Source organism: Stigmatopora argus, chromosome 6 (genome assembly GCF_051989625.1).
Source record: "Stigmatopora argus isolate UIUO_Sarg chromosome 6, RoL_Sarg_1.0, whole genome shotgun sequence".
Taxonomy (NCBI): Eukaryota; Metazoa; Chordata; class Actinopteri; order Syngnathiformes; family Syngnathidae; genus Stigmatopora; species Stigmatopora argus.
The window spans coordinates 5,393,625-5,414,613 of record NC_135392.1 but is presented as its reverse complement, the minus strand read 5'-3'; the positions used below and the strand labels follow the sequence as shown (position 1 = coordinate 5,414,613).

General features: G+C 39.4%; 1 protein-coding gene across 2 annotated transcripts in view; it reads right to left on the bottom strand.

Annotated features, from left to right (window-relative positions):
- Positions 1-20,989, bottom strand: part of celsr2 (cadherin, EGF LAG seven-pass G-type receptor 2) — a 65,929-nt gene that overhangs the window by 30,408 nt on the left and 14,532 nt on the right. For both annotated transcript variants that reach the window (XM_077603302.1, XM_077603303.1), the window contains exon 2: positions 7,196-7,900. In XM_077603302.1, coding sequence (XP_077459428.1) covers positions 7,196-7,900 — 705 coding nt within the window. The remainder of the gene's footprint in view (positions 1-7,195; positions 7,901-20,989) is intronic.

The following is a 20,989-nucleotide window of genomic DNA, read 5'->3' as shown; positions in this document are numbered from 1 at the left end:
GCATAATGTGATAATAAGCAATATATTAAAAATTAAAGCTATATACCACCGTACTGATGAAATGATCTTTCTCAAAATGTGTCCCCACGGGAAGTCAACACAAGATGCTGCTAAGCTGTTAGGTTGCCAGGTGAGTGTCACAGGAGGGTGCGGTGCGCCAAGGGACAAACCCACACCATCACCCCATTAATAATTTAAACAACTCAATATAAGCAGCAACCACGTTGGGGGGTGCCTACCACAGCAACAGTCATGAATCATTAAAGGAGCAAATTGCACATACACGTCGGAAATGGGTGGAGAATGCACTGCGCTCTTTAATGTTTGCTCAATGCATCCATAAAAGATCAATGCAGTTGGAATATGAGCCAGCGTTAAATTATGAATGTCAAAAATGTTTTTTTTATTTACCAAAGCATCGTAAACTACTTTTAAAATATTAAACAAGAATAAACTCATAAAACATTGAAAAAATAAGAGTCCATATTTACCTCAACAAGAATGAGTCGCAACTTTTAAAATATGGAAATTACTTGGAAAACACTTGAAATGGACTCAATTTATACTTGAAACACGTCAGGCTGAAGAATAGAAAGGTTTGCTCAAATGGATGTCATTGACTTCTTTTACATTGTGATAGTCTGGAGGGAAAAAAATCCATATTTTTGATTGCTAAACATCATAGAATGATGAAGAGTTAGAAATCTTATGCCAGTTGTTGGATAGTTCACTTGTCCAACAGTGTTCATAGATTTATCATGCTAATTTTAAAAATTTAAATGTATTTAATCAACTCTCGTGTTGTAAAATTGAATTCACGGTGTTGAGTTGTGGAGAAGTAATCTTGCTTTAAACAGATGTCAAAATGTATGACTTTCTGGACCAAACATAGCAGCTATCCAGGGGCGGAGCTAGGAAAGGGGCTTGGTGGTACGGTAGGGGGTCCCGGTTTTCAGCAGGATGGGCGAGGGGAAGTTGTTAAAAAGAACGTACGATGATACGCGGATCTATAACTAAGTGCATAAGTATTCCAATTAGTCTGTCAGCCTCTCTGCGAAGGGGCTTACGAAAAATATTCCACAAGCACCCTCCCGAACAGGACCGTGACCGGACGTTTCGTCAAAAGACTTTTGGTCGACCGGACGTTTGGTCGACCAGACGTTTGGTCGACCGGACGTTTGGTCGACCAGACGTTTGGTCGACCGGACGTTTGGTAGCCAGGTTCGCTCGCTGTCAAATTATGACAGTGAGTTAACTGTTGATATTTTGATATTAGATATTTAGATATTAAACTCACTCTCTCTCATAATTATAATTTTGAGAGCTGGTTTGAACAGTAACAACCCGGCTACCAAACGTCCGTTCTACCAAACGTCCGTTCTACCAAACATCCGGTCGACCAAACGTCCAGGGACCAAAGGTCTTTCGACGAAACGTCCAAGTACCGAACAGGACCCTCATCGATACTCATTGCAACCAGGTCCTGTTCACATTTGTTCTACCAGAGCAACTGTCATGTCAGCATCCTAAATAGTAGGAAACAGGTACCAATTATAATTTATTCCCCCCTTTGTCAGGCAGAACAATGCAATAACCAAAACAGGTCAGTTTGACCCGTAAAATAACAGGGTGGTTAACATGATGTCACCAAGCACGTTTGGCCAGTTCCTTTTTACAGTTGATGGGGAACACAAATAGTATCAATTATCAATGACTTGATTCGACTTGCTTAAAATTTAATGAGAACTGGGCTTGACTTTTGCTACAGCGGCCAAACTGGCGTCAAGTGTAGATAGAATTTACAGGTATGTCACCTTCTCTTATTTCAAATGTATCAGGCTTGTGAATTTCCTCAGAGATGAAAACACTGCAAGGGTGTTGTTGGGCTCCTAGGTAACAGGAGTGCTCAAATCCCTCTGGAAGTGGCACCATGTTCAGCTTTAATTACATACTTGATAAAGAGGTGAATGAGGTCAGAGGTAGAAAGTAGAGTTCCTAATCAGGACAAGATTGCTATGAGCATTCCTCTACCAACCAATTACGGCATTGGCCCGAATATAAGACAATCCTGATTATAAGACGACCCCTTCTTGTGTTTTCTGAACACCAAATTAAATTTTTATACAGAAAATAATGACAGCACATTTGAAACAAATGATTATATCAATATATTCGAGAGAAAATGCCTGTTATTTTGCCTCATTCAAATCATGCAAAAAAAATAGTGCAATCACATTTGTAAATGAATGGCTTCTGGTGTTTTAAATGTAAATTAACCAATCTACTGTGATAAAACAACAAAATTCCAAAAACTGCATTAACCATCAAAGTGTTCGGCATTCGCTTTAAAGATATCTGGCGCCATTTAGCGTTTTGAATGGTTATAATGTGTAGACCCCGAATATAAGACGACCAACACTTTGTCAGTCTTATTTCAAGGCAAAGAACACGGTCTTTTATTTGAGCCAATACTGTAGGTGCTTCTACAGGAAACCAATTGTGCCCTACGACTGACTGGCGACCAGTCGAGGGTGTAGTCTGCCTTTCGCTCGCTGACAGCTGGGCTAGGCTCCAGCAAAACCCCCGCAACCCTTTCGAGGATGGGCGGTATGAAAGATGAATGAATGAATGAATAAATTAGCTCCCTGAAATGAGTTCTTGTAACTTGGAATGTCTATCGATATGATATTCAAAATATGTCCTCCAAAATTAATGACAGACTGTTTTCAGGATATTAAAAGATATCTTTACCTTTCAGGTGCTCGAACTGTCATGAGTGATGAGCTTTGATTGATATGAAACAACAACCATTGGTCAATAGTTGTAATAGGAAAAGGGCCAATAATAGAGTGGGAATGATTGAATTGAATATGGTATCTTTTTATCTTCAATTATTCATTTCCTGAACCACCAGCCAGTATGAAGATTGTCTTTTCTTTATCTTCTTCCGTACATACATTTAACTTGCTGTCATTGTTTTGTAGCCATGTGAAGTGATTTTGAAGATTAGATTTGTTTTAAACATATTCAGAGCCCACAAATGAATTTTGGATTAAAGTATGAATGCGAGCTACAAGACAAACACAAGCGGGATGCCAACACGCTGTGAAGAAAGTGGGGGTGTTCTTTCACAACTCGCAATGTTCTTGTTTGTTCACTCAGTCGAGCTTTTTATAATTCAAACTAGCAACATTTATACGATTCCAAATTCTCACGTTCCTCTTTGCTAGCGTTTGAATTTTCTTATCACTCCATCCTGAACCCACATTATCGTGCCATATTTATATTTCAGTTTTGCACACCCCCAAAAAATCATCCCCATACAATTCAGACACAACAACCATAATAAATGTGTTTAACAATGTAACTCATTTTCGCTGTATTGTTCTAATGGTTACAGTAAAACTAACTGAGCTATTGAAGACCAATTTGTCCAACTGATCCGTGATACTTGTTCTTGTGGTGTGGCTTTAAGCCCACCCAGACACAGCCTTCTTTGTATGCAAATGTGGCCTCCTGCCATGTCATCACATAAACTGAGGTGAGTTGCGCAGGGGTGGGCAGAGTTTAACTGACCATTGACCATTAAGGATCAGCTTGTCTCCATAAAACGCCAATTACCTCTTTGGCGTGATTTCTCCACTTAGATGAGACGGGAATGTCTAACTTTAATCCAAAAACATCTCTACCATTTGTCTTGGCTAATCATTTTTTTTTAATATAATTGGGATAGGCGTAGGCACAAAATAACTCTGATATCAAAATCTTTCACTCGTCCTTTGAAAGAGTGTTGAAAATCCTGGCTACAATTTCTTCTCTCAGGTTTTTTTTTTGCCATCGCTACCATCTGGCAAACGCCTACAGTCCAACAGATCTCAACCACACACACACGCACGCTTTCACACATCGGTGCCCCATGAACGCTGAACTATTCCTTTCATTAATCATCCGGCTTTAATTGCAGCATTGGGATAGATTAACCACACAAGGTGAGCTCCTAGTTCAAAACCCTTAAGTCATGAGATGATATAGTCGAGTCTTCTGCTTGCAGTGGGAAAACGGGTGAAAACCCAAATACTGTCACCCACTCACTCACATGACAACTCCCGTTAAAAGCCCCCGCAGTTCAGCTTCGACAGAAACTGCCGTGGACGAGAAAATGTAAGTGCTACTCAACCCAGTGACGGATCCCACACACAATCGTACGTTACTTCAGCAGCTGTAATGTGTGTAGCAGGTAAAAGAAAACTTTGGGATGTTAGTAATAATGAAACACTGTAATGTTGCAAGGGAAAAGACTTTTACGCAAGAATCGTGTTTAAAACAGCAGTTTCGATCATAAGGGAAATGTTGGCTACATATACTACACAGCAATGTTCCCTCTAATTTTTCGTTGGTCTGAGCAGAAAGTCAACCTCCCTGAGCGCACTGAGTACCAGTGTGAGCGACATCATCGGTACTCGGATGATTCGCCTAAAGACGTTTCGCCGACGGACGTTTGACAGACGGGCAGGTCGCCGAATGGACGTTCCGCCGAACGTTCATTCGGCCGAACGGAGGTTTCGCCGAAACGGGATTCGCGCGCTCGCCCCGCCCCCGGATCGTGTGTGTACAAGTTTTTCAACCTCGGCCCGCGGGCCATATACGGCCCGTTAGGATTTTTAATCCGGCCCGCCGCCGGTGTTGTCCAAATTATAGTAAAAATCAATGTTAGTCTACCATCAATGGCAGCCCGGGAATAAGCACACTTGGGCGGGCAGATGTAGCAGAACCGAGCCGTAAAATGACAGCAATCGGGTAAAATCCATCCTAAAACAGCATTTAATGATTAAATACAAATACTGGAGCTCTTTGGACATTAGAACCGAGCCCAGGGAAGTGAATTCCTCGGTAAAATGTCGTGATGATATCGCGATGGAGGCAAAAAAACGTATATATACGTCCATTCGCCAAACGGCTCAAAATGCTCTCAAATTCGGTCAAATCCAGCCGAAAACAGCGTTTAATGATTAAATACAAATATTGGAGCTCTTTGGACATTAGAACCGAGCCCAGGGAAGTGAATTCCTCGGTAAAATGTCGCGATGATGTCGCGATGGAGGCAAAAAAATGTCCATATACGTCCATTCGCCAAACGGCTCAAAATGCTCTCAAATTTGGTCAAATCCAGCTGAAAACAGCGTTTAATGATTAAATACAAATACTAGTATTTGTATTTAATCATTAAACGCTGTTTGAACAAACGTTCATTCGGAGACCTGTCCGTCTGTCAAACGTCCGTCGGCGAAATGTCTTTAGGCGAATCATCCGGTCACGACATCATCATTGCTCGCTATGGGCACACCAGTATCACACCTGCCACAAGCAGGTGCATGTCAATGTTCCCTCTAATTTTTCATGTAAAACATGCTGTAAAACACGAAAAACATAAGTGGACAGAGCTACTGCCACTGGCTGCCGCTTAAACGGCGCCATCATGAAGAAAGGGGTAAAAAAAAAAAAAAAAAAAAAAAAAAAAAAAAAAACCGTTTTTTTTTTGCTGCGCGCCATAGGATTGCTGCTGCGCAGAGAAGACGAGAGTAGTGCGCAATTGCGCACGCGCGCAGCTTAGAGGGAACAGTGCTACACAGTATGTGTTGCTTTTGAGAATTTAATCAGGTTTAGTATAAATGACCATGTGAAGAATGGTCGCTCAGAGAATCGGTTTATGCAAATCAACACTCTGATGAGGTGGAAAATAACGTGTAAACACAGTAGGCACTACAATTTTGGAATTAATTGTGTAACTTGCGCTCCTTTATGCTGGAGTTTATTTACGTACTGCCTTTGAGGATGTGTTCAAGCAATATCAATTTTGGGCTGCGATGCAAATATGGAATAGCGGATAAAGTTCCGAACGCACATAGTTTAAGAATATAAAAAATGTATGGACATATGACAGTCCAAATAATACGATACATGGAATTCAAACTCCCAAAGCAGAGCTAAACTAAAAAGCAACTATCAAGCTGCTTTGATGAGAACAAAACTTTTGAGTCAGTTTTTGGCCTACTTAACCTTCCAATAAAAAGGATAGAGTAGGAGGGGTGCTCCCATGATATTCAAACTGTATTGTTTAACATTTTAGTTTGCAAGTCTCTCTTTTTTTCCCTGAAAATTGCCTTAAAATTGTTGAATTGTACAATTTCTCGCGTATAAGCTGCCCCCTTGATTCTCAATTTTCACCTACATATTTATGGTTTTAATAGGGAGTACAAATGTGTTACTTTGAAGGGAAAATCTTAATAATAATCATATAAGCCGGACCCTCAATTCAGTCATCATTTTTTTGAGTGACAAATACGGCTTATATGCGAGTAAATCTTTTCCTTTGGCATGGAGCTGTACTAATTTCTAGGATGGGATATATCGTGTAAGCGACAGAAGGTGTAGCTTCCTCTCGTTTTCTCTGTAAACAAATACAGAGTGGCTCAGCCTTTGATTAGCAATGGTGTGCGACATGCCTTTGGCTGTGTATAAAATTCACTTTGAACAGCTTTTGTAAATATTTTATACTATACATGAATTGTCGGAGGCTATCATTGAACAAAAGATATTCATTTTTGCTAACGTCTATAAAAGAGGGCCCGAAATTGCAACAACAGGAAAATATTTTCTGCTAAATATTTTAGGACTTTTGTTCATTTTTGTCGCGAGTGACCGTGTTAATGCATCTAGTTACCATACACACACAATCTAATACAGGGGTGTCAGACTCGGGTTGGTTCGCGGTTAACGTCAACTCGATTTCATGTGGGCCGGACCATTTTAGATATAATATTTAGATTTTTTTTATAAATGGATTAAAAGAACTGGATTAAAAGCCCTGAATATTCAGTTTTTTTTATAGATCTAAAACAATGTCTATTTTAGCTTTTTTTATATTTTTAGATTTTACAAAATGATTTTTGAACTAAAAACACAGAAAAAAGGATTAAAAAATTACAATTATTGATTTAAAAGGGGGAAAATCAGGAAATTTAATATACATCTATACTCTTCATTTTAATTTGATCCTAAAACAGGAAGTCGGCACTCATGATTTACTTTCCCGGGCCACACAAAATGATGTGGCGGGCCAGATTTGGCCCCCGGGCCGCCACTTTGACACATGTAATCCAATACATTATAATGGTTTTCCAAAATGGCCTCTCACCTGTATAGTCGTCCATGCACTCGCAGGTGAAGCCTCCCTCTCTGCTACGACACACACCGTGAGTGCCACAGGGTTTGGAGTAGCAGAGGTCGATCTCGGTCTCGCAGTAGTCTCCCGTGAAGCCGGCGGGACATCGGCAGCGCAGGCCAGCGATGGGGTGGATGGGCCTGAACAGGATGGTGTCGGACGCCACGAAAGGCGCCAGGCTGTCAAACTTTAACACGGACACGCACTTCATGTAGTTCTCGCAGGGCTCCCGCAGGCAGATATTGTCATCGAAGGGCAGAACTTCCTGGAAGGAGATCTGGGCCAGCAAGCTGCGGTTTAGGTAAAGCCTCTCATGGAGTTCCTCAGAACCGAAAAACTCCACCCCTCCGCCTTCCGCCCCTCTCCTGGCGTCATCTTCCGCGTGGTGGCTCAAGCTTGAACTCCGCTGGGGGGCGTCACCGGGCACGGCCACGGACAGGCTGACGTTGACAATTCGGGCGCTGACATCGGTGTCGTCCTGAATGTTAAAAATGACGACGTCTTCCGGGGCGGCGGAGAGCACACGGGCCACGCCGTCAAGGAACTGAGCAAGCAGCAGTGAGAGGAAGTGCTCCTGAGAGGTGTTGGCCAGCCTCAGTGTGATGCTGTTGGACAACATCTCATCTGTGATGATGGTGACCTGGAGAAGGCACTGGGCCGACACAGAGTGGACGCCATCTGTGCACAAACAGGAGGAACAAATGCGCTGTTTGTTAGTGAAACTAACACACACTTCAAACCCTTGCTTTGAAATTTTTGCACGCCATCCACCTCATTCAGAAAACAATAGTACCGTATTTTCACGACTATAAGGCGCACTTAAGTCTTAAATTTTCTCCAAAATAGACAGGGAGCCTTATAATCCAGTGTGCTTTTTATATGGAAAAATAAAATAAAATGTGTCATTCATTGAGGGTGCGCCTTATAATGCGGTGCGCCTTATGGTCGTGAAAATATGGTACTCATTTTATATGTTTGTATGTATGTCACCCGTTTTCACTGACAAAAGTCGTGAAAAGACTCGCATTTTACGACTAATGTATTTGCCTTCGGCTGGGAAGCGAAGTTGAACCCAGGAGCGGGAAGCAGAAAAATGAGAGAGAAGTGCTGGTGCACAATTTAGGATTTTGATGAAAAATAACCATACAAATAATCAAATCTGGGATAAAGCTAACAAAATAAAAACTAAACAGGGGAGACGCACACCGACGAATAGGCAAAAGATTGCCTACTTTACCAGCAAAAGGAAAACAAGTAACAATACCCCCACAACAAGACATGCCAGAACACAGGGTTTAAATACACAGACAGAGTTTGATGACGAATCACAAACAACTGTATTTATTAACTTACTTATTACCTATCTATTTATGTCTAAAATGCCTTTCCTATTTCTGCATCCTCACCCTCTTGCTACTGTGACAACGAAATTTCCCAAATACGGGATGAATAAAGTTATCCAATCCAATCCAATCAGGCAAAAACGCATACAAATCACGGAGACTGGACACACAAGGAAAACACACCCATCCAACCAACCCCACTAACGTGACAATGACACCAGATACCCCATCAATTAACGTTTCACCTTTATTTTTGCTTTTCTGCATCAATAGGGGGTGATTAGTGTGCATGTATCTGAAAAGATCAGGACTTCCCTGATCCACACCCTGACAAAGATCATGTTGAGCACTGGTCAGGTTTCTATGTTCACTCAAGCGAAGAAAACCAAAGCAGAGTTCACTTACAAGTGAACCCAGACCACCTCTCCAAGCAGCGGCTTTCAAATAATGTCGTTCACACTTGACCGAATGAACCGCACCGTCCGAACAATGGCACTAAAGTTTCAACCACACCTGCCAAGTGTGAACACAGCCCATACTAGAAGGACGCTTATATGGAAGAAACACTTTCTTCATATTCTCAGATCCAAAGAAGAGTTTATCTCCTGCTATGCACTCAACAAATGAAAATAGACGTACGCCAGAAACCACCAAAAGCAAGCTTATATTCCCTTTCAATACATCCCAAGGTCCTAATCAGGAATTTTACGCTTGCATTCAGTGCAAAACTCCTCCTTTCTTTGTCCGGAAGCAAAAATACTTCTTCATTTTACATGCCAAGTTTCCAGTTCACCAGTTGAAATTTTTCTCAGCTTCTAATTACTTGTGTTGTATCTTCTTGTTCCCATTATACATCATTAACATGTTTACATTTAGTTCTGTTTCCCTTTCAATGCCGACATGCAGTCTTTGCAAGTTAGACCGCACGGTAATTTACATGATCCATTTCCCACACTTATGTTTCGGCTCGATATAGACAAAGGAATGAATAGAATTTTTTTACTTTAGTATGTGTAATATCATGGCATCATTAAAAGAATATCTTCACAAGAGTCGCGGGGGCTGCTGGAACCTATCCCATCCAAGTATGGGCACCAGGCGTGAGACATCCTGAATAGGTGGCCATCCAATTGCAGGGCACAAAGAGACAGACAACCATTCATGCTCACACTCATACCTAGGGACAATTTAGAGTGTTCAACGAGCCTACCAAGCATGTTTTGGGGATGTAAAAATTTAACCGGGGTACCTGGAGAAAACCCACGCAAGCCCAGGTAGAACATGCAAACTCTATACTGTGATGATCTAAATCTCGGCCCCAGAACTATGAGGCTGACACACTAACCCACGGGTGTCAGACTCGGGTTGGTTCGCGGGCTGCTTTAAAGTGAACTTGATTTCACGTGGGCCGGACAATTTTAGATATAATATTTCATTTTTTTAAATAAATGGATTAAAAGAACTGGATTAAAAGCCCTGAATATTCAGTTTTTTATAGATGTAAAACAATGTTTATTTTAGCTTTTAAAAAAATATATTTTTAGATTTTATAAAATGATTTTTGAACTAAAAACACAGAAAAAAATGGATTAAAAAATTACAATTATTGATTTAAAAGGGGGAAAATCAGGAAATTTAATATACATCTATACTCTTCATTTGAATTTGATCCTAAAACAGAAAGTTGGCACTCATGATTTACTTTTTCGGGCCGCACAAAATGATGCAGCGGGCCAGATTTGGCCCCCGGGCCGCCATTCGGACACCTGTGCACTAACCTATTAAATAACTTTGAAAAAAAATGGGGGCCTTTTTGGAAAGACACTAAGTTAGAGGCCAAAAATGAAAATATGCAAGAGAATGTTTTCTTTAATCCTATGAAATCTAAGTGGCTATGAGATGATAAGGTCCACAGAGCTACTGTGTCCAAAGCAGCAATGACAAAAGCAGCACAATCAACGCAAACGTGGCTGCCGGCTCCCGCTTCCCAAAGAATCAATGAGCCGCTTTGTTTGAAGAGCCTGGACGTCGGCCAGAGGGCAGAACCTGTGTGCACAACTCGCGCAAACAAATAGAAAACTTTCCAAAGTTACTAGATCTCGACTTGGCATCAGGCAAGTTTTAAAGCGGGGGTGACAGTCGGGCGGGAATCAAGGAGTGGGGGTCTAGAGGGAAGAGGGGCACAAGGAATTCTCATATCGGAAGCAAGACAGAAGCGTGTTTGACACGGTTCTAATCCCTCTGTTTTCAGTCAAGAGCCTCCGATGCGGCGATAATGCTTGACCCAAGTGGAGGAAGCACAGAAACAAGCGGGACTAATTCACACTGTACTGTCAACACACACCGACATACACAAACACACACACACCTGTGTACACGAGATAATTCTTGCATCTCAAGAAGAGTAGATCATGGATAGAACAATAGAATGTTGAATGAAGACTCACAACAGATACAGGTTCTTAATTCTGAAAACGGCTTTTCATAAAACTTCCGAAATGTCCTATAATTCCACATTTTTTGGGTAACTAAAGTCCAATCAGAGTCAATTGAGAGTTACCATTTCCAATTCTAAAGCTTGAGATGATTTGATCATTTGAAAAATTGCCGTATTTCCCAAATTCCACATTAGACAAATATCATTTGGAATTTTTCCAATAGTAACCCATATTACAACTACAATCTGCATTCCCATTCCTAGATTTCCTTCTCCTAGCTAATACGTTCACTATTTGCAACCATTTCAACTAACATTTTTTTAGCTCGCTAAGAACTATTCCGATTCCCTACATTTTCATGCTAAACCACCATATTGAATGATCATGACACATTGCCCTTTTTATACTATATTTAATAACCGATTCAGAGTTCAAAATATTCAGCTGTTTCACTCATATAAAAATGACCAATGGAGAGACATCTCACATTATCCTCAATAATTGATTTAGCCCACTCCGACTTCAAATAGTTCCGCTCAATAAAGCCATCTTGGGGCCATCTTTTCACAAGGAACAGACATACAAATTGAATTACTGTTAAGAATGTTGATTATTGTGTGCGGCTGAATCATTAATTGTGTTCTAAAGTACACGAACGAGTAAGCGGGCCGGTACTTGGGTGCAAGTACTAGAGCTGGTGTTCAATCTGAACTACATTCCTTTCAAACGAAGAATGATACAATTTATGGGATGTTGAATGACAGCCATTGGTTGGCATTAAAGCAGAAGCTGAGAAGATTTAGAGACAGATTGTTCTTCCATCTTTACAGACAATTATGTAAATGTATGCCCTTTGGTCTCTTTTGGAGTCTTCAAACGATTTGAATGAATCAATACATCTTTTGACACAGTTCTTGCTGCCATAGACTGATTCATACATGCATTTTTTTCAGGGTTGATGAACACGATAAGCGATGTAGCCATTATGAAAATAAAAGAAACACAACTGAAAATGTTCGCCAAGAGCTCACGTTGGCAAAATGATTTCAAACTAAAACCTTAAACATAAGCAGATGAACTGAGCAAATAATATGTGATTTCTACAAGTAGCTACAATCTGTTGCTCAGCTTCTGACAGCTTTATGTTGATTGCAGGTTTCAAGCAGATAGACAGATTGTGCTTCAGCTGCTGAGCAGAATGCATGATAAGAATCATTTATATTCACTTTTCAGTCCCTGACTGGATTTCACTATCAGTTGCTGAAATATGCAGTAAAACCTGCAGGTTTTCTCTGAATGTGATGTGTTCATGACAAATTACACCTAAAATGGGTCATACTTTTAGAATAGAATATTTGTTGCATTTTTGAGGGGGACATTTTTATTTTTTCAGAAACCAAGAACAAACATACGTTAAAGTAACAATAGTAAAATGGAGAACAACAGGCTAAATAGGCTTCTGTTAACATAACATTGTTTCAGATAATTATAACCTAAAAAAAAAACTCTCGGTGGTCAGAGATTTAAAAAAAAAAATACATACATAAATCGCAACCTGAAAAAAGGTGCAACGTATACTCCGGAAAATACAGTACAAGTAGATTATAATTTTATGTATTGTAGGAAAAGTTAATAATTAAATTTAGTATTTTATCTTACAGTATTTAGGTTGTGCATTGCTGAAATGTAAGTAACACCCCTAGAAATAATCAAATAAATACTTTTTGTAAATTAAAAACATTTTTTAATCGAAAAAAGTAATCGAAATAATAACTGGCTGTTTGTTTTAAAATATAAGAAATATTGAGAAACAATAATTGCTTTTGCCTTTGGAATGAATATATATATATACGCATATATATTTAAAAAATAAAAAAACAATGTTTTAATATAGTTTTCATGAAAAAATACAATGTCAATAATAACAAAAAGAATACACTGTAGTAAATTTTTACTGATGTGATATGTTGAAAATCTACTTAATGGCATAGTGGTTCACTCGCCTGACTTCGGTTCAGGCAAGCGTGGGATCGATTCCCGCTTGGTGGTATAATGATTGTGCTTGCGAATGGTTGGTCTGCCCCACGACTGAGTGGCGACCAGTCTTAGGTGTAGTCTGCCTTTCACCCCAAGTCCGCTGGGATAACCTCCAGCAACCCCTGAAACCCTTGCTAGGTTTTAGCGGAAGCCACCTGATGGTGTAGTGGTTAATTCGCCTGAGTTGGGTGCGGTCAAATGTGCGATCAATTCCCACTCTGGTGTGATTCTGAGTGCGAATGGTTGTCTTCCTCCATTTATTCTTTAAAAAACCACACCTCTCTGTTATTTGCAAGTAATTGTAAAAGATCTATTGTTACACAGCTCTTATTTCTGATCTTAAGAACTTTCGCTGACGCTTCGTTATCTCAATGTCACATAAAGTCAGTTTCTCTGCAAGCAACAAAAGTTGAACCTTCACTAGCCTTTCTATCCCGTTTCATCCATTCACATTCTTTGCGACCAAATTTCTGTGTGGCCAGATAAACAGCTCTGAGTAAAGAGGTGCTTTTAAAGGGTGGCCCAAGTATGAGGGCAGACATGGCCTTAATTATGTCCTCTGCCAACACACATTCTTGGATGGGAGCTCAGGCCAGGCTCCAGGGGTGGACGCAACGCTGGGAAAGTGAGCACGAGGAGAATCTCCAATGAAAGGAAGCAGACCATCCTTCAAATGGCTCATTCTCCATGGAGGGATTCTCCGCACAGGAAGAGGGAGGGGAAGTAGGGGCTTCCAGAGCCAAATGAGGGACGTTTAGGTCCCAGACCTGGAGTGTGATGCTGCTTTCACTCCGGACCCTTGTGGGCCTCTGGGAGCCTCTCGGCGAGGAAGTGGCGCCAGGGAAAAGATTAAACACACGCTGTGGTTACAGGTTGGGCCACGGCGGTATACACAAGCAAGTGTGTGTGTGCACGGGTGTCAATGTTCACATTGAAAAACGGAAGTATGGCGGAGGATTTGACATTGGAGAAGTGGAAAAGAAAAAGGTGTTACTTGTTTTCGGTGTGATTGGCTTAGTCATACTATTTGATTCTGATGCTAAATGAACATCAAATGAACGATTTTACAGGTTACTTAGCCTTGAAGGTCTCAATGACAGTCAATATTTAAGCTTTTTTTTTTTAATCTTAATCAGGGCCATTTTAACGTAGAGTATATTGTTTGGCACCAGCGGGCATGTTGATGTAGTTAAAACGTTTTTTTTAGAGTTCGGTTTAATTTACAGCTTAAAAAGTTTTTAAAAAAGAAGCTATTTTTTAGGGTTTGGTTTAATTCACGGGTTCTCATAGTACTGTAAAAAAATAAGAGCCTTTGTGCATTTCTTATAATTGTGTGCATTTATAAGGAATAACGGTACACGGTCGATTGGTCGCCGGTCTTTTGGTCACCGATCTTTTGGTCGCCGGTCTTTTGGTCACCCGGAAGGTAAGTGATAATTACCATTTAAATCGTTGCTCAAATTCCCTAAATACAAACTGTGAATTACTATTTAGTCATACTTAATGCCCTATTAATTATTAGGCTAAAGAAAAGCTCAAAATTTCCCGGACTTTTATTGTTTTTTTGTTGGAGAACTTGTTAAGACCCTGACTGACGTTGCTTCTTAAAAGGGACAACGCATGTACATACAAACTCTTATACTTTTATATCTTTTGGTCGCCCGTTGTCACGGTCGGGGCGACCAAAAGATCGTCGACCAATCGAGCGCACACGGGAATAACATGGAGAATGTGTGACATTTCACTGCACGCATATAAATAGAAGACTGCTGAAAGGTAGAACAAAAAAATGCTTTCCAATTTAGTATTCGGCCTGGTATTGATAAGATGTTATAATGTATTAAATTCAATGCAGCATTGCTAGAATAACAAATGTGACATTTGCGGAGTGATGTACAAATACATAATCCTAGCAAATAACATTTCGTTTATGTTTTCGGGATGTCTTAATTGTATGCTAAGGGAGAGAGAAAGTGAAAGAAAGAGCTGCCTAATTAGACCACAAAGTTAGCGTCCAATCTCCCAGAGGATTCCCAGAAAATGTCAATGAAGTCATGGTGGATGAAGAGCAGAAAGGCACTGTGACCAAATGATGGAGGAAAGAGACATCAGCAGTCACTACTAGCTCCCATTCAAGAGTAACTCTGAGCTATCTTTTTAACCTTCTCTGCTAATATGCACAATGATAGATTCAATTTCAGCCATTATGTGTGGCGTGGCCACTTTTGTTACACTTTGATTAAATTCAGTTTTCCACAACAAACATTGTTTATTAATGATATCACCATAATGACAATGGGTTGCTCATAAATAATCACAGCGCCCGAAGGCCACCCATCACCATATGGCTAATGGTGAAGATGTCACTTTTAACACTTTGGACCCAGCTGTAAAGGATACCCACACTGAGGAGAACCTCCATGTAAGAAGGTAATGAGGCTCATGTTGTAAACATGTCACACTGCGAATGTTTAGATTAGAATTTTACTTCATCCCGTATTCAGGAAATTTCTTTACTTATTTTATTCCATCCAATGTGCACTGCCAGCAACTTGGAAGCGAGAATATGCATGAAAAAAATCCCTGAGCAAGATTATCTAAATGTGAATTTTTAATGTACAAAACATCCATGCCAAGCAGTGTTGCATTCTAGATGCCTCGTTTGTAGGATTTTTGTTTTCTCATGTTATATCCCTTATTTTTGTTACTTGCCATAATGTGTTTTTGATATGAACTCTAGAAGGATATTGTTTACAAAAATGTACTAAAACACTAAAAATGAGTTTTTTTGTTTTGTTTTTTCAGTTGGATCATGTATGCATGATTTTTTTGGTCTGACTTTGGTACACGCAAGCATGGGAATTGATTAAAAGTGATGTCACAACCAGAATTGCTGAAAAAAGTGGGCATGTAAAATTTCATTGGGGCAGTCATTTTCATTTTTAAACATGGTTACCATTTCATAGCAATTTTCAGTGTGCCACATTTAAAGGGAATGAGAGGAGCCACTTTGATTGACGGTAACTAAAGTAAGCCGTAAAATGCCATTCTACCTCCAGCCGGCCATGAATTCATCAGTCATGAAAATATGGCGCTTTTTTTTGTGGTAGGCGACGTGGGATATGTTACACATAGACACACATAGAAAGCCCAAGTAAAATTAATAATAACCATTTAAACTTCACATTAGAGGGCCTGACTTGGGATTTAAACACCAGACCCTGCAAGAAAAATAAAAAAAAGAATATTTACTGCCTCCCTCTATTGAAGAAATTCTACATTTCATTCATATATTTGAACAGATATCAGGGTCAATACTCATCAAAGTGTACCAGAAAACAAAGTTGCGCTTCAGACCGCTCAGAAAAATGCACAACTATCATGAAAAACCCGCCAACGTGTCTAAATTATGCAAATCACACTTGGAAAAAGGGACCAATTTTATCATCATATCAGCCTTGACTGATTATATTCCAATTAAATTAATTATTCCAGCCCGTGACTGCAAACCAGAGAGCCCGTAGGGTTGCGGCCGGCTAATCCTCACCTCCTCAGTGGCAGCAGCTTGCAAACGGATGTTCAATTAATAACAATGTGAAGGAGGACATTTCTGCCCTCAACCGCCACTAATGAGGGTGGATGTAGGTTAAAGATCGAACGAGTGGAAGATTAGCAAGATGCCAGAGTTGTACGCCTCTCTGACAAGCTGTGTGCAGAACTGAAAATGGGGTGTCTCACGCATTTTTTATACTGTGGTGGCTTACTTTTTTTTAAAGATAATGGGCTTTAGAAAAAGCACACACACACACACACACAACAACTTTAAATGCAGGCGTTTAAGGAAACAATGAGCCATTCTAAGAAGTGTTATACTGTAAAAATATAGCACATGCTTGTAAGGTTCTCAGTCAGGGTGTCAGGGTCAAAACAATAATGGTTGGAAGACAGCAGTTAAGTAGAGCTTCTCCCGTGGTGTGTGTCTTTACTACATTGCTAATGCATCCACGAGAGTCACATTATTCATCGAAGACCTATTTCATGTCACATTTATGTGGACCTGTCAAAGTGACATTGCCAACTAATGTCTTAGCAAGTACATGACATATTTTAGTCATTTTGCAGGTCTTTGTGAGAGAGGAATGCTTTGACTTCAGCTATATGTGAAATCTTCTGAATACCCTCCACCCCAAAAAAGCTACCCAATTGCAATTTTTTTTTTTACCTTGAGGTCAGTACCAATTGTCTGGTGAAAACTTAATTATTATTATTATTTTTATTATGGATGAAACGCAAAACTAAAACACAATTACTAAAAACAGAATATAGTAATAATAATAATAATTATTATTATTATTACTATATTCTATTTTTAGTAATTATATTTTAAGAAATATTTCATATAGTAATAATAATAATAATAATTATTATTATTACTATATTCTGTTTTAGTCATTATATTTTAAGAAATATTTTTATTTATAATAAGTGGAAAACAGGAAATAGTGTTTCATCCATTTCTTTAGATAAAAAAAATGCTTAAAAATAAGAACAAAAAACGTTGGATATTTGTTAATTCTTTTCTAAAAAGAGACACAAAAAGATATTCTCTATACATCTATAATCTTAATTTGAATTTTAGCATGGAAGATAAGTCAAGAAATTGATTAACTTTCACGGTTTGAACAAAGTAATTTAGGGGGCTATGGCATATAAGTTAACAATGTAGTTTATTTTAAATCTAAAAGCTTCACTTTCAAAAGATCCCAATGCACACAAAGATGACAAAATGACTGACATAACATATTATGCAGCCTGTGGGTTGAGGATTTCTCATGGGAGTAATGGGAGAAAATGTACACTTCAAGAGAAGAGCTTTAAGGTTACCTCTAGCAGAGCATATGCAAAAACAACTGTGTTTTGTCAATCATATATGAATTTGGTGTATCAGTGCGTTTACATATTTTGGACTAAATATGTCTCATGTGGAATCAGTGTTTTGTCAATAGTATGACAGAATTTAAAACACGCTGACTGATCTGGTTATCAGATCAGTCAGGAGAACTGAGTCTTAAGCATTCGCAGTAAAATGTTGTTGGGTAGCTACTCCCATGAATTGGACTGAAAGGTGTATGAAGAGTGCTCGGGGAAGGGGAGTGGGGGTTATAAAAATGGGTGGAGGGCAGGTTTTTCATGTCTTTTCATTCAAACCCTGCCCCCTCTGCAGGCACTCTTCCTGCCCCCCTCACTAGACCAGCAACGGCTGATACGGACACTCCGACATAATCACCAGCAAGTTCGGAATTATGCTCCAGTCCAATGACTTGCAATACCACTGCATCAAGTATCAGGAACAGATCCCAATGTTAAACCCTTAAAACACATGTTCAGGTGGCCAGGAAGTAGTTTAAAAACATTTCAGTCATTTATTGTCCATCCCGCTTATCCTCACAAATACCACGAGGGTGCTATAGCCTATCCCAGCCAAAGGGACAATTGCGGAGTAACCGGAGAAAACCCACGCAGCCATGGGAAGATCAGACAAACTCCAGACAGGAAGGTTAGAAGCCACTGGGTCATTTATGATCTCTTCACAAAATTTCTAACAGATATTTGTGACAACACTGGTTTGCTCAAAAGAATAACCAAGAGACTTAAAAAATGGCTCTACATATACATTTCATATTTTATACAATTTGTCTGATTCTATTGCATAACTAATCAGAATGCAAGTACTGACTCTTAATCCTGTAGTTTGGGATTAACAGAGATCAGGAATGAAACGCATAGGCTAATTGATGTTTGTGTGCTTTAGTGTATTGCAGCTGCATTGGATAATTAGATGTTAAAAGCAAATAGAGACAGTCAGAGAGTAATCCCAGATGACAGTTTGGCTCAATGGTTGGTGCATAAAAGACATTTTAAATATCGCAACATCACTAATGGGTTAGATAAAAACACAGGCAGCTATGATGAAAGGATATGTCAAGAATTGAACAGGGAGTAGCACTTTTTCAAAGAGAAATTGTTGTTGGTGAGCAACCGCAGTTAATCCGTCCACGAACAGCTCAGGTGAAATAAAAAAAAGATCTTTTCCTCAGGAGACAAGGCAGCATGTTCCAATTCCTATGCATCAAATTTGCTTTCGTCTCAATCCGAACGAGATTAAATCTGTCAATGTGCTGTTATTGTTACGTACTCTGTTTAAGCAGGAAAATAAAAACTGAAATGCAACATACATAAGAGCCTGACCTTGCTTTTGTTCTTTGTTTTATCTCCAGATAAATGAAGCCTCTGTTGCTTAGAAAAATAAAGCCAAAGATCAGCGATAATGACAAAGACAACGGCTAAAAGCAAGTCAATACTGACACACTCGTGCAGCTCAATGTCAAGCCAAGGATTTCAATCCCGAGGAGTCATAGCCCAAATGCCCAAACATTTTGACCATTAATATTCATTTGTGGAGCCTCTTCCAAATCACCCCGATGACATTTTCCCACTGCTTCACAAAAAAAAATACAGCAGATTCCACAATTTGGTACTCCGCCCGGAGAGGCATGCGACCTCTAGCAATGAGAACATTTCCATATCAAACAAAACTGCTGTCAATGTAATAGTGACGAAACATTAGCATGCAGAGATGTGACCAAGCACGAAGGTTTCCGTTTAAACCGATGCTCACAGTTAGGGTCCAGTTACATCAACAGCGACAGAAAAATGACCCATTGCAGGTTTTCGTTCATAAAACAACACTCTCCATTGTTTGTTTGTCTCCTTGTGACCTCCCATTAGCTGTCAACCAATTCAAGGTGGCCCTTACCTCCTGCTGACAGTAGGCTGAAATAGGCTCCAGCACCCCCACGACCCTTGTGAGGAAAATGCTGCCTGGCAGTTTTCTGTTTGGACGAACGGACTTCGTGTTATACTGGACTACCAAACGACCAACTGGGAACTATGCTAAACTAACTGCAAATATAGGAATAAGAAGAGTTGTTTATTCTTGCATTAGTTTTATTTTGTATTAACTTGGTATTTAAGTGTTAACATATACTACATGTGAAAATGAGAATAAAAGTTAATTAACTGTATATTTTTTTATAACACAATCTTTAAAACAAACCAACAATGAAATAATATTTGTTTTTGTTTTTTGGTACTTTCTGACAAGCCTTAGAACAGGTGTCAAAGTGGCGGTCTGGGGGCCAAATCTGGCCCGCCGCATCATTTTGTGTGGCCCGGGAAAGTAAATCATGAGTGCCAACTTTCTGTTTTAGGATCAAATTAAAATGAAGAGTATAGATGTATATTAAATTTTCTGATTTTTCTCCCTTTTAAATCAATAATTGTAATTTTTTAATCATATTTTTCTGTGTTTTTAGTTCAAAAATCATTCTGTAAAATCTAAAAATATATAAAAACAAGCTAAAATAAACATTGTTTTAAAAAACTGAATACTCAGGGGTTTTAACCCAGTTCTTTTAATCCATTTATAAAAAAATAATCTAAATATTATATCTAAAATACTCCGGCCCACGTGAAATCAAGTTGACGTTAAAGCGGCCCGCGAACCAACCTGAGTCTGACACCCTTGCCTTAGAAAATCTGATTAAACACTCCCAAGATATTCAAAACTTTTGTCCCCTCATATTTATTAATTCAACATAGTGTTACCGCTCACCCTCAACTTACAAATGCGGATATTTGATCAGAAAAACAACCCCTTTTCCTTGGTAAACGTGGGCATAGAATTCCAAATGCGGAGGAAAAACAACCTCAAATCCTGATAATTCCAAAAATGTTTTTCCTGAATTATTTCAAGCAAAACCTGCAATCTGCATCCACTCCCACATCAGCAGCAAACTGTGACATCCCAATCACACCAGTGTAGAGGCTCACAGGAGGGTCCATCTGTTTGACTACTGTGACGACCTCCTGTCACTATCAATACGAGA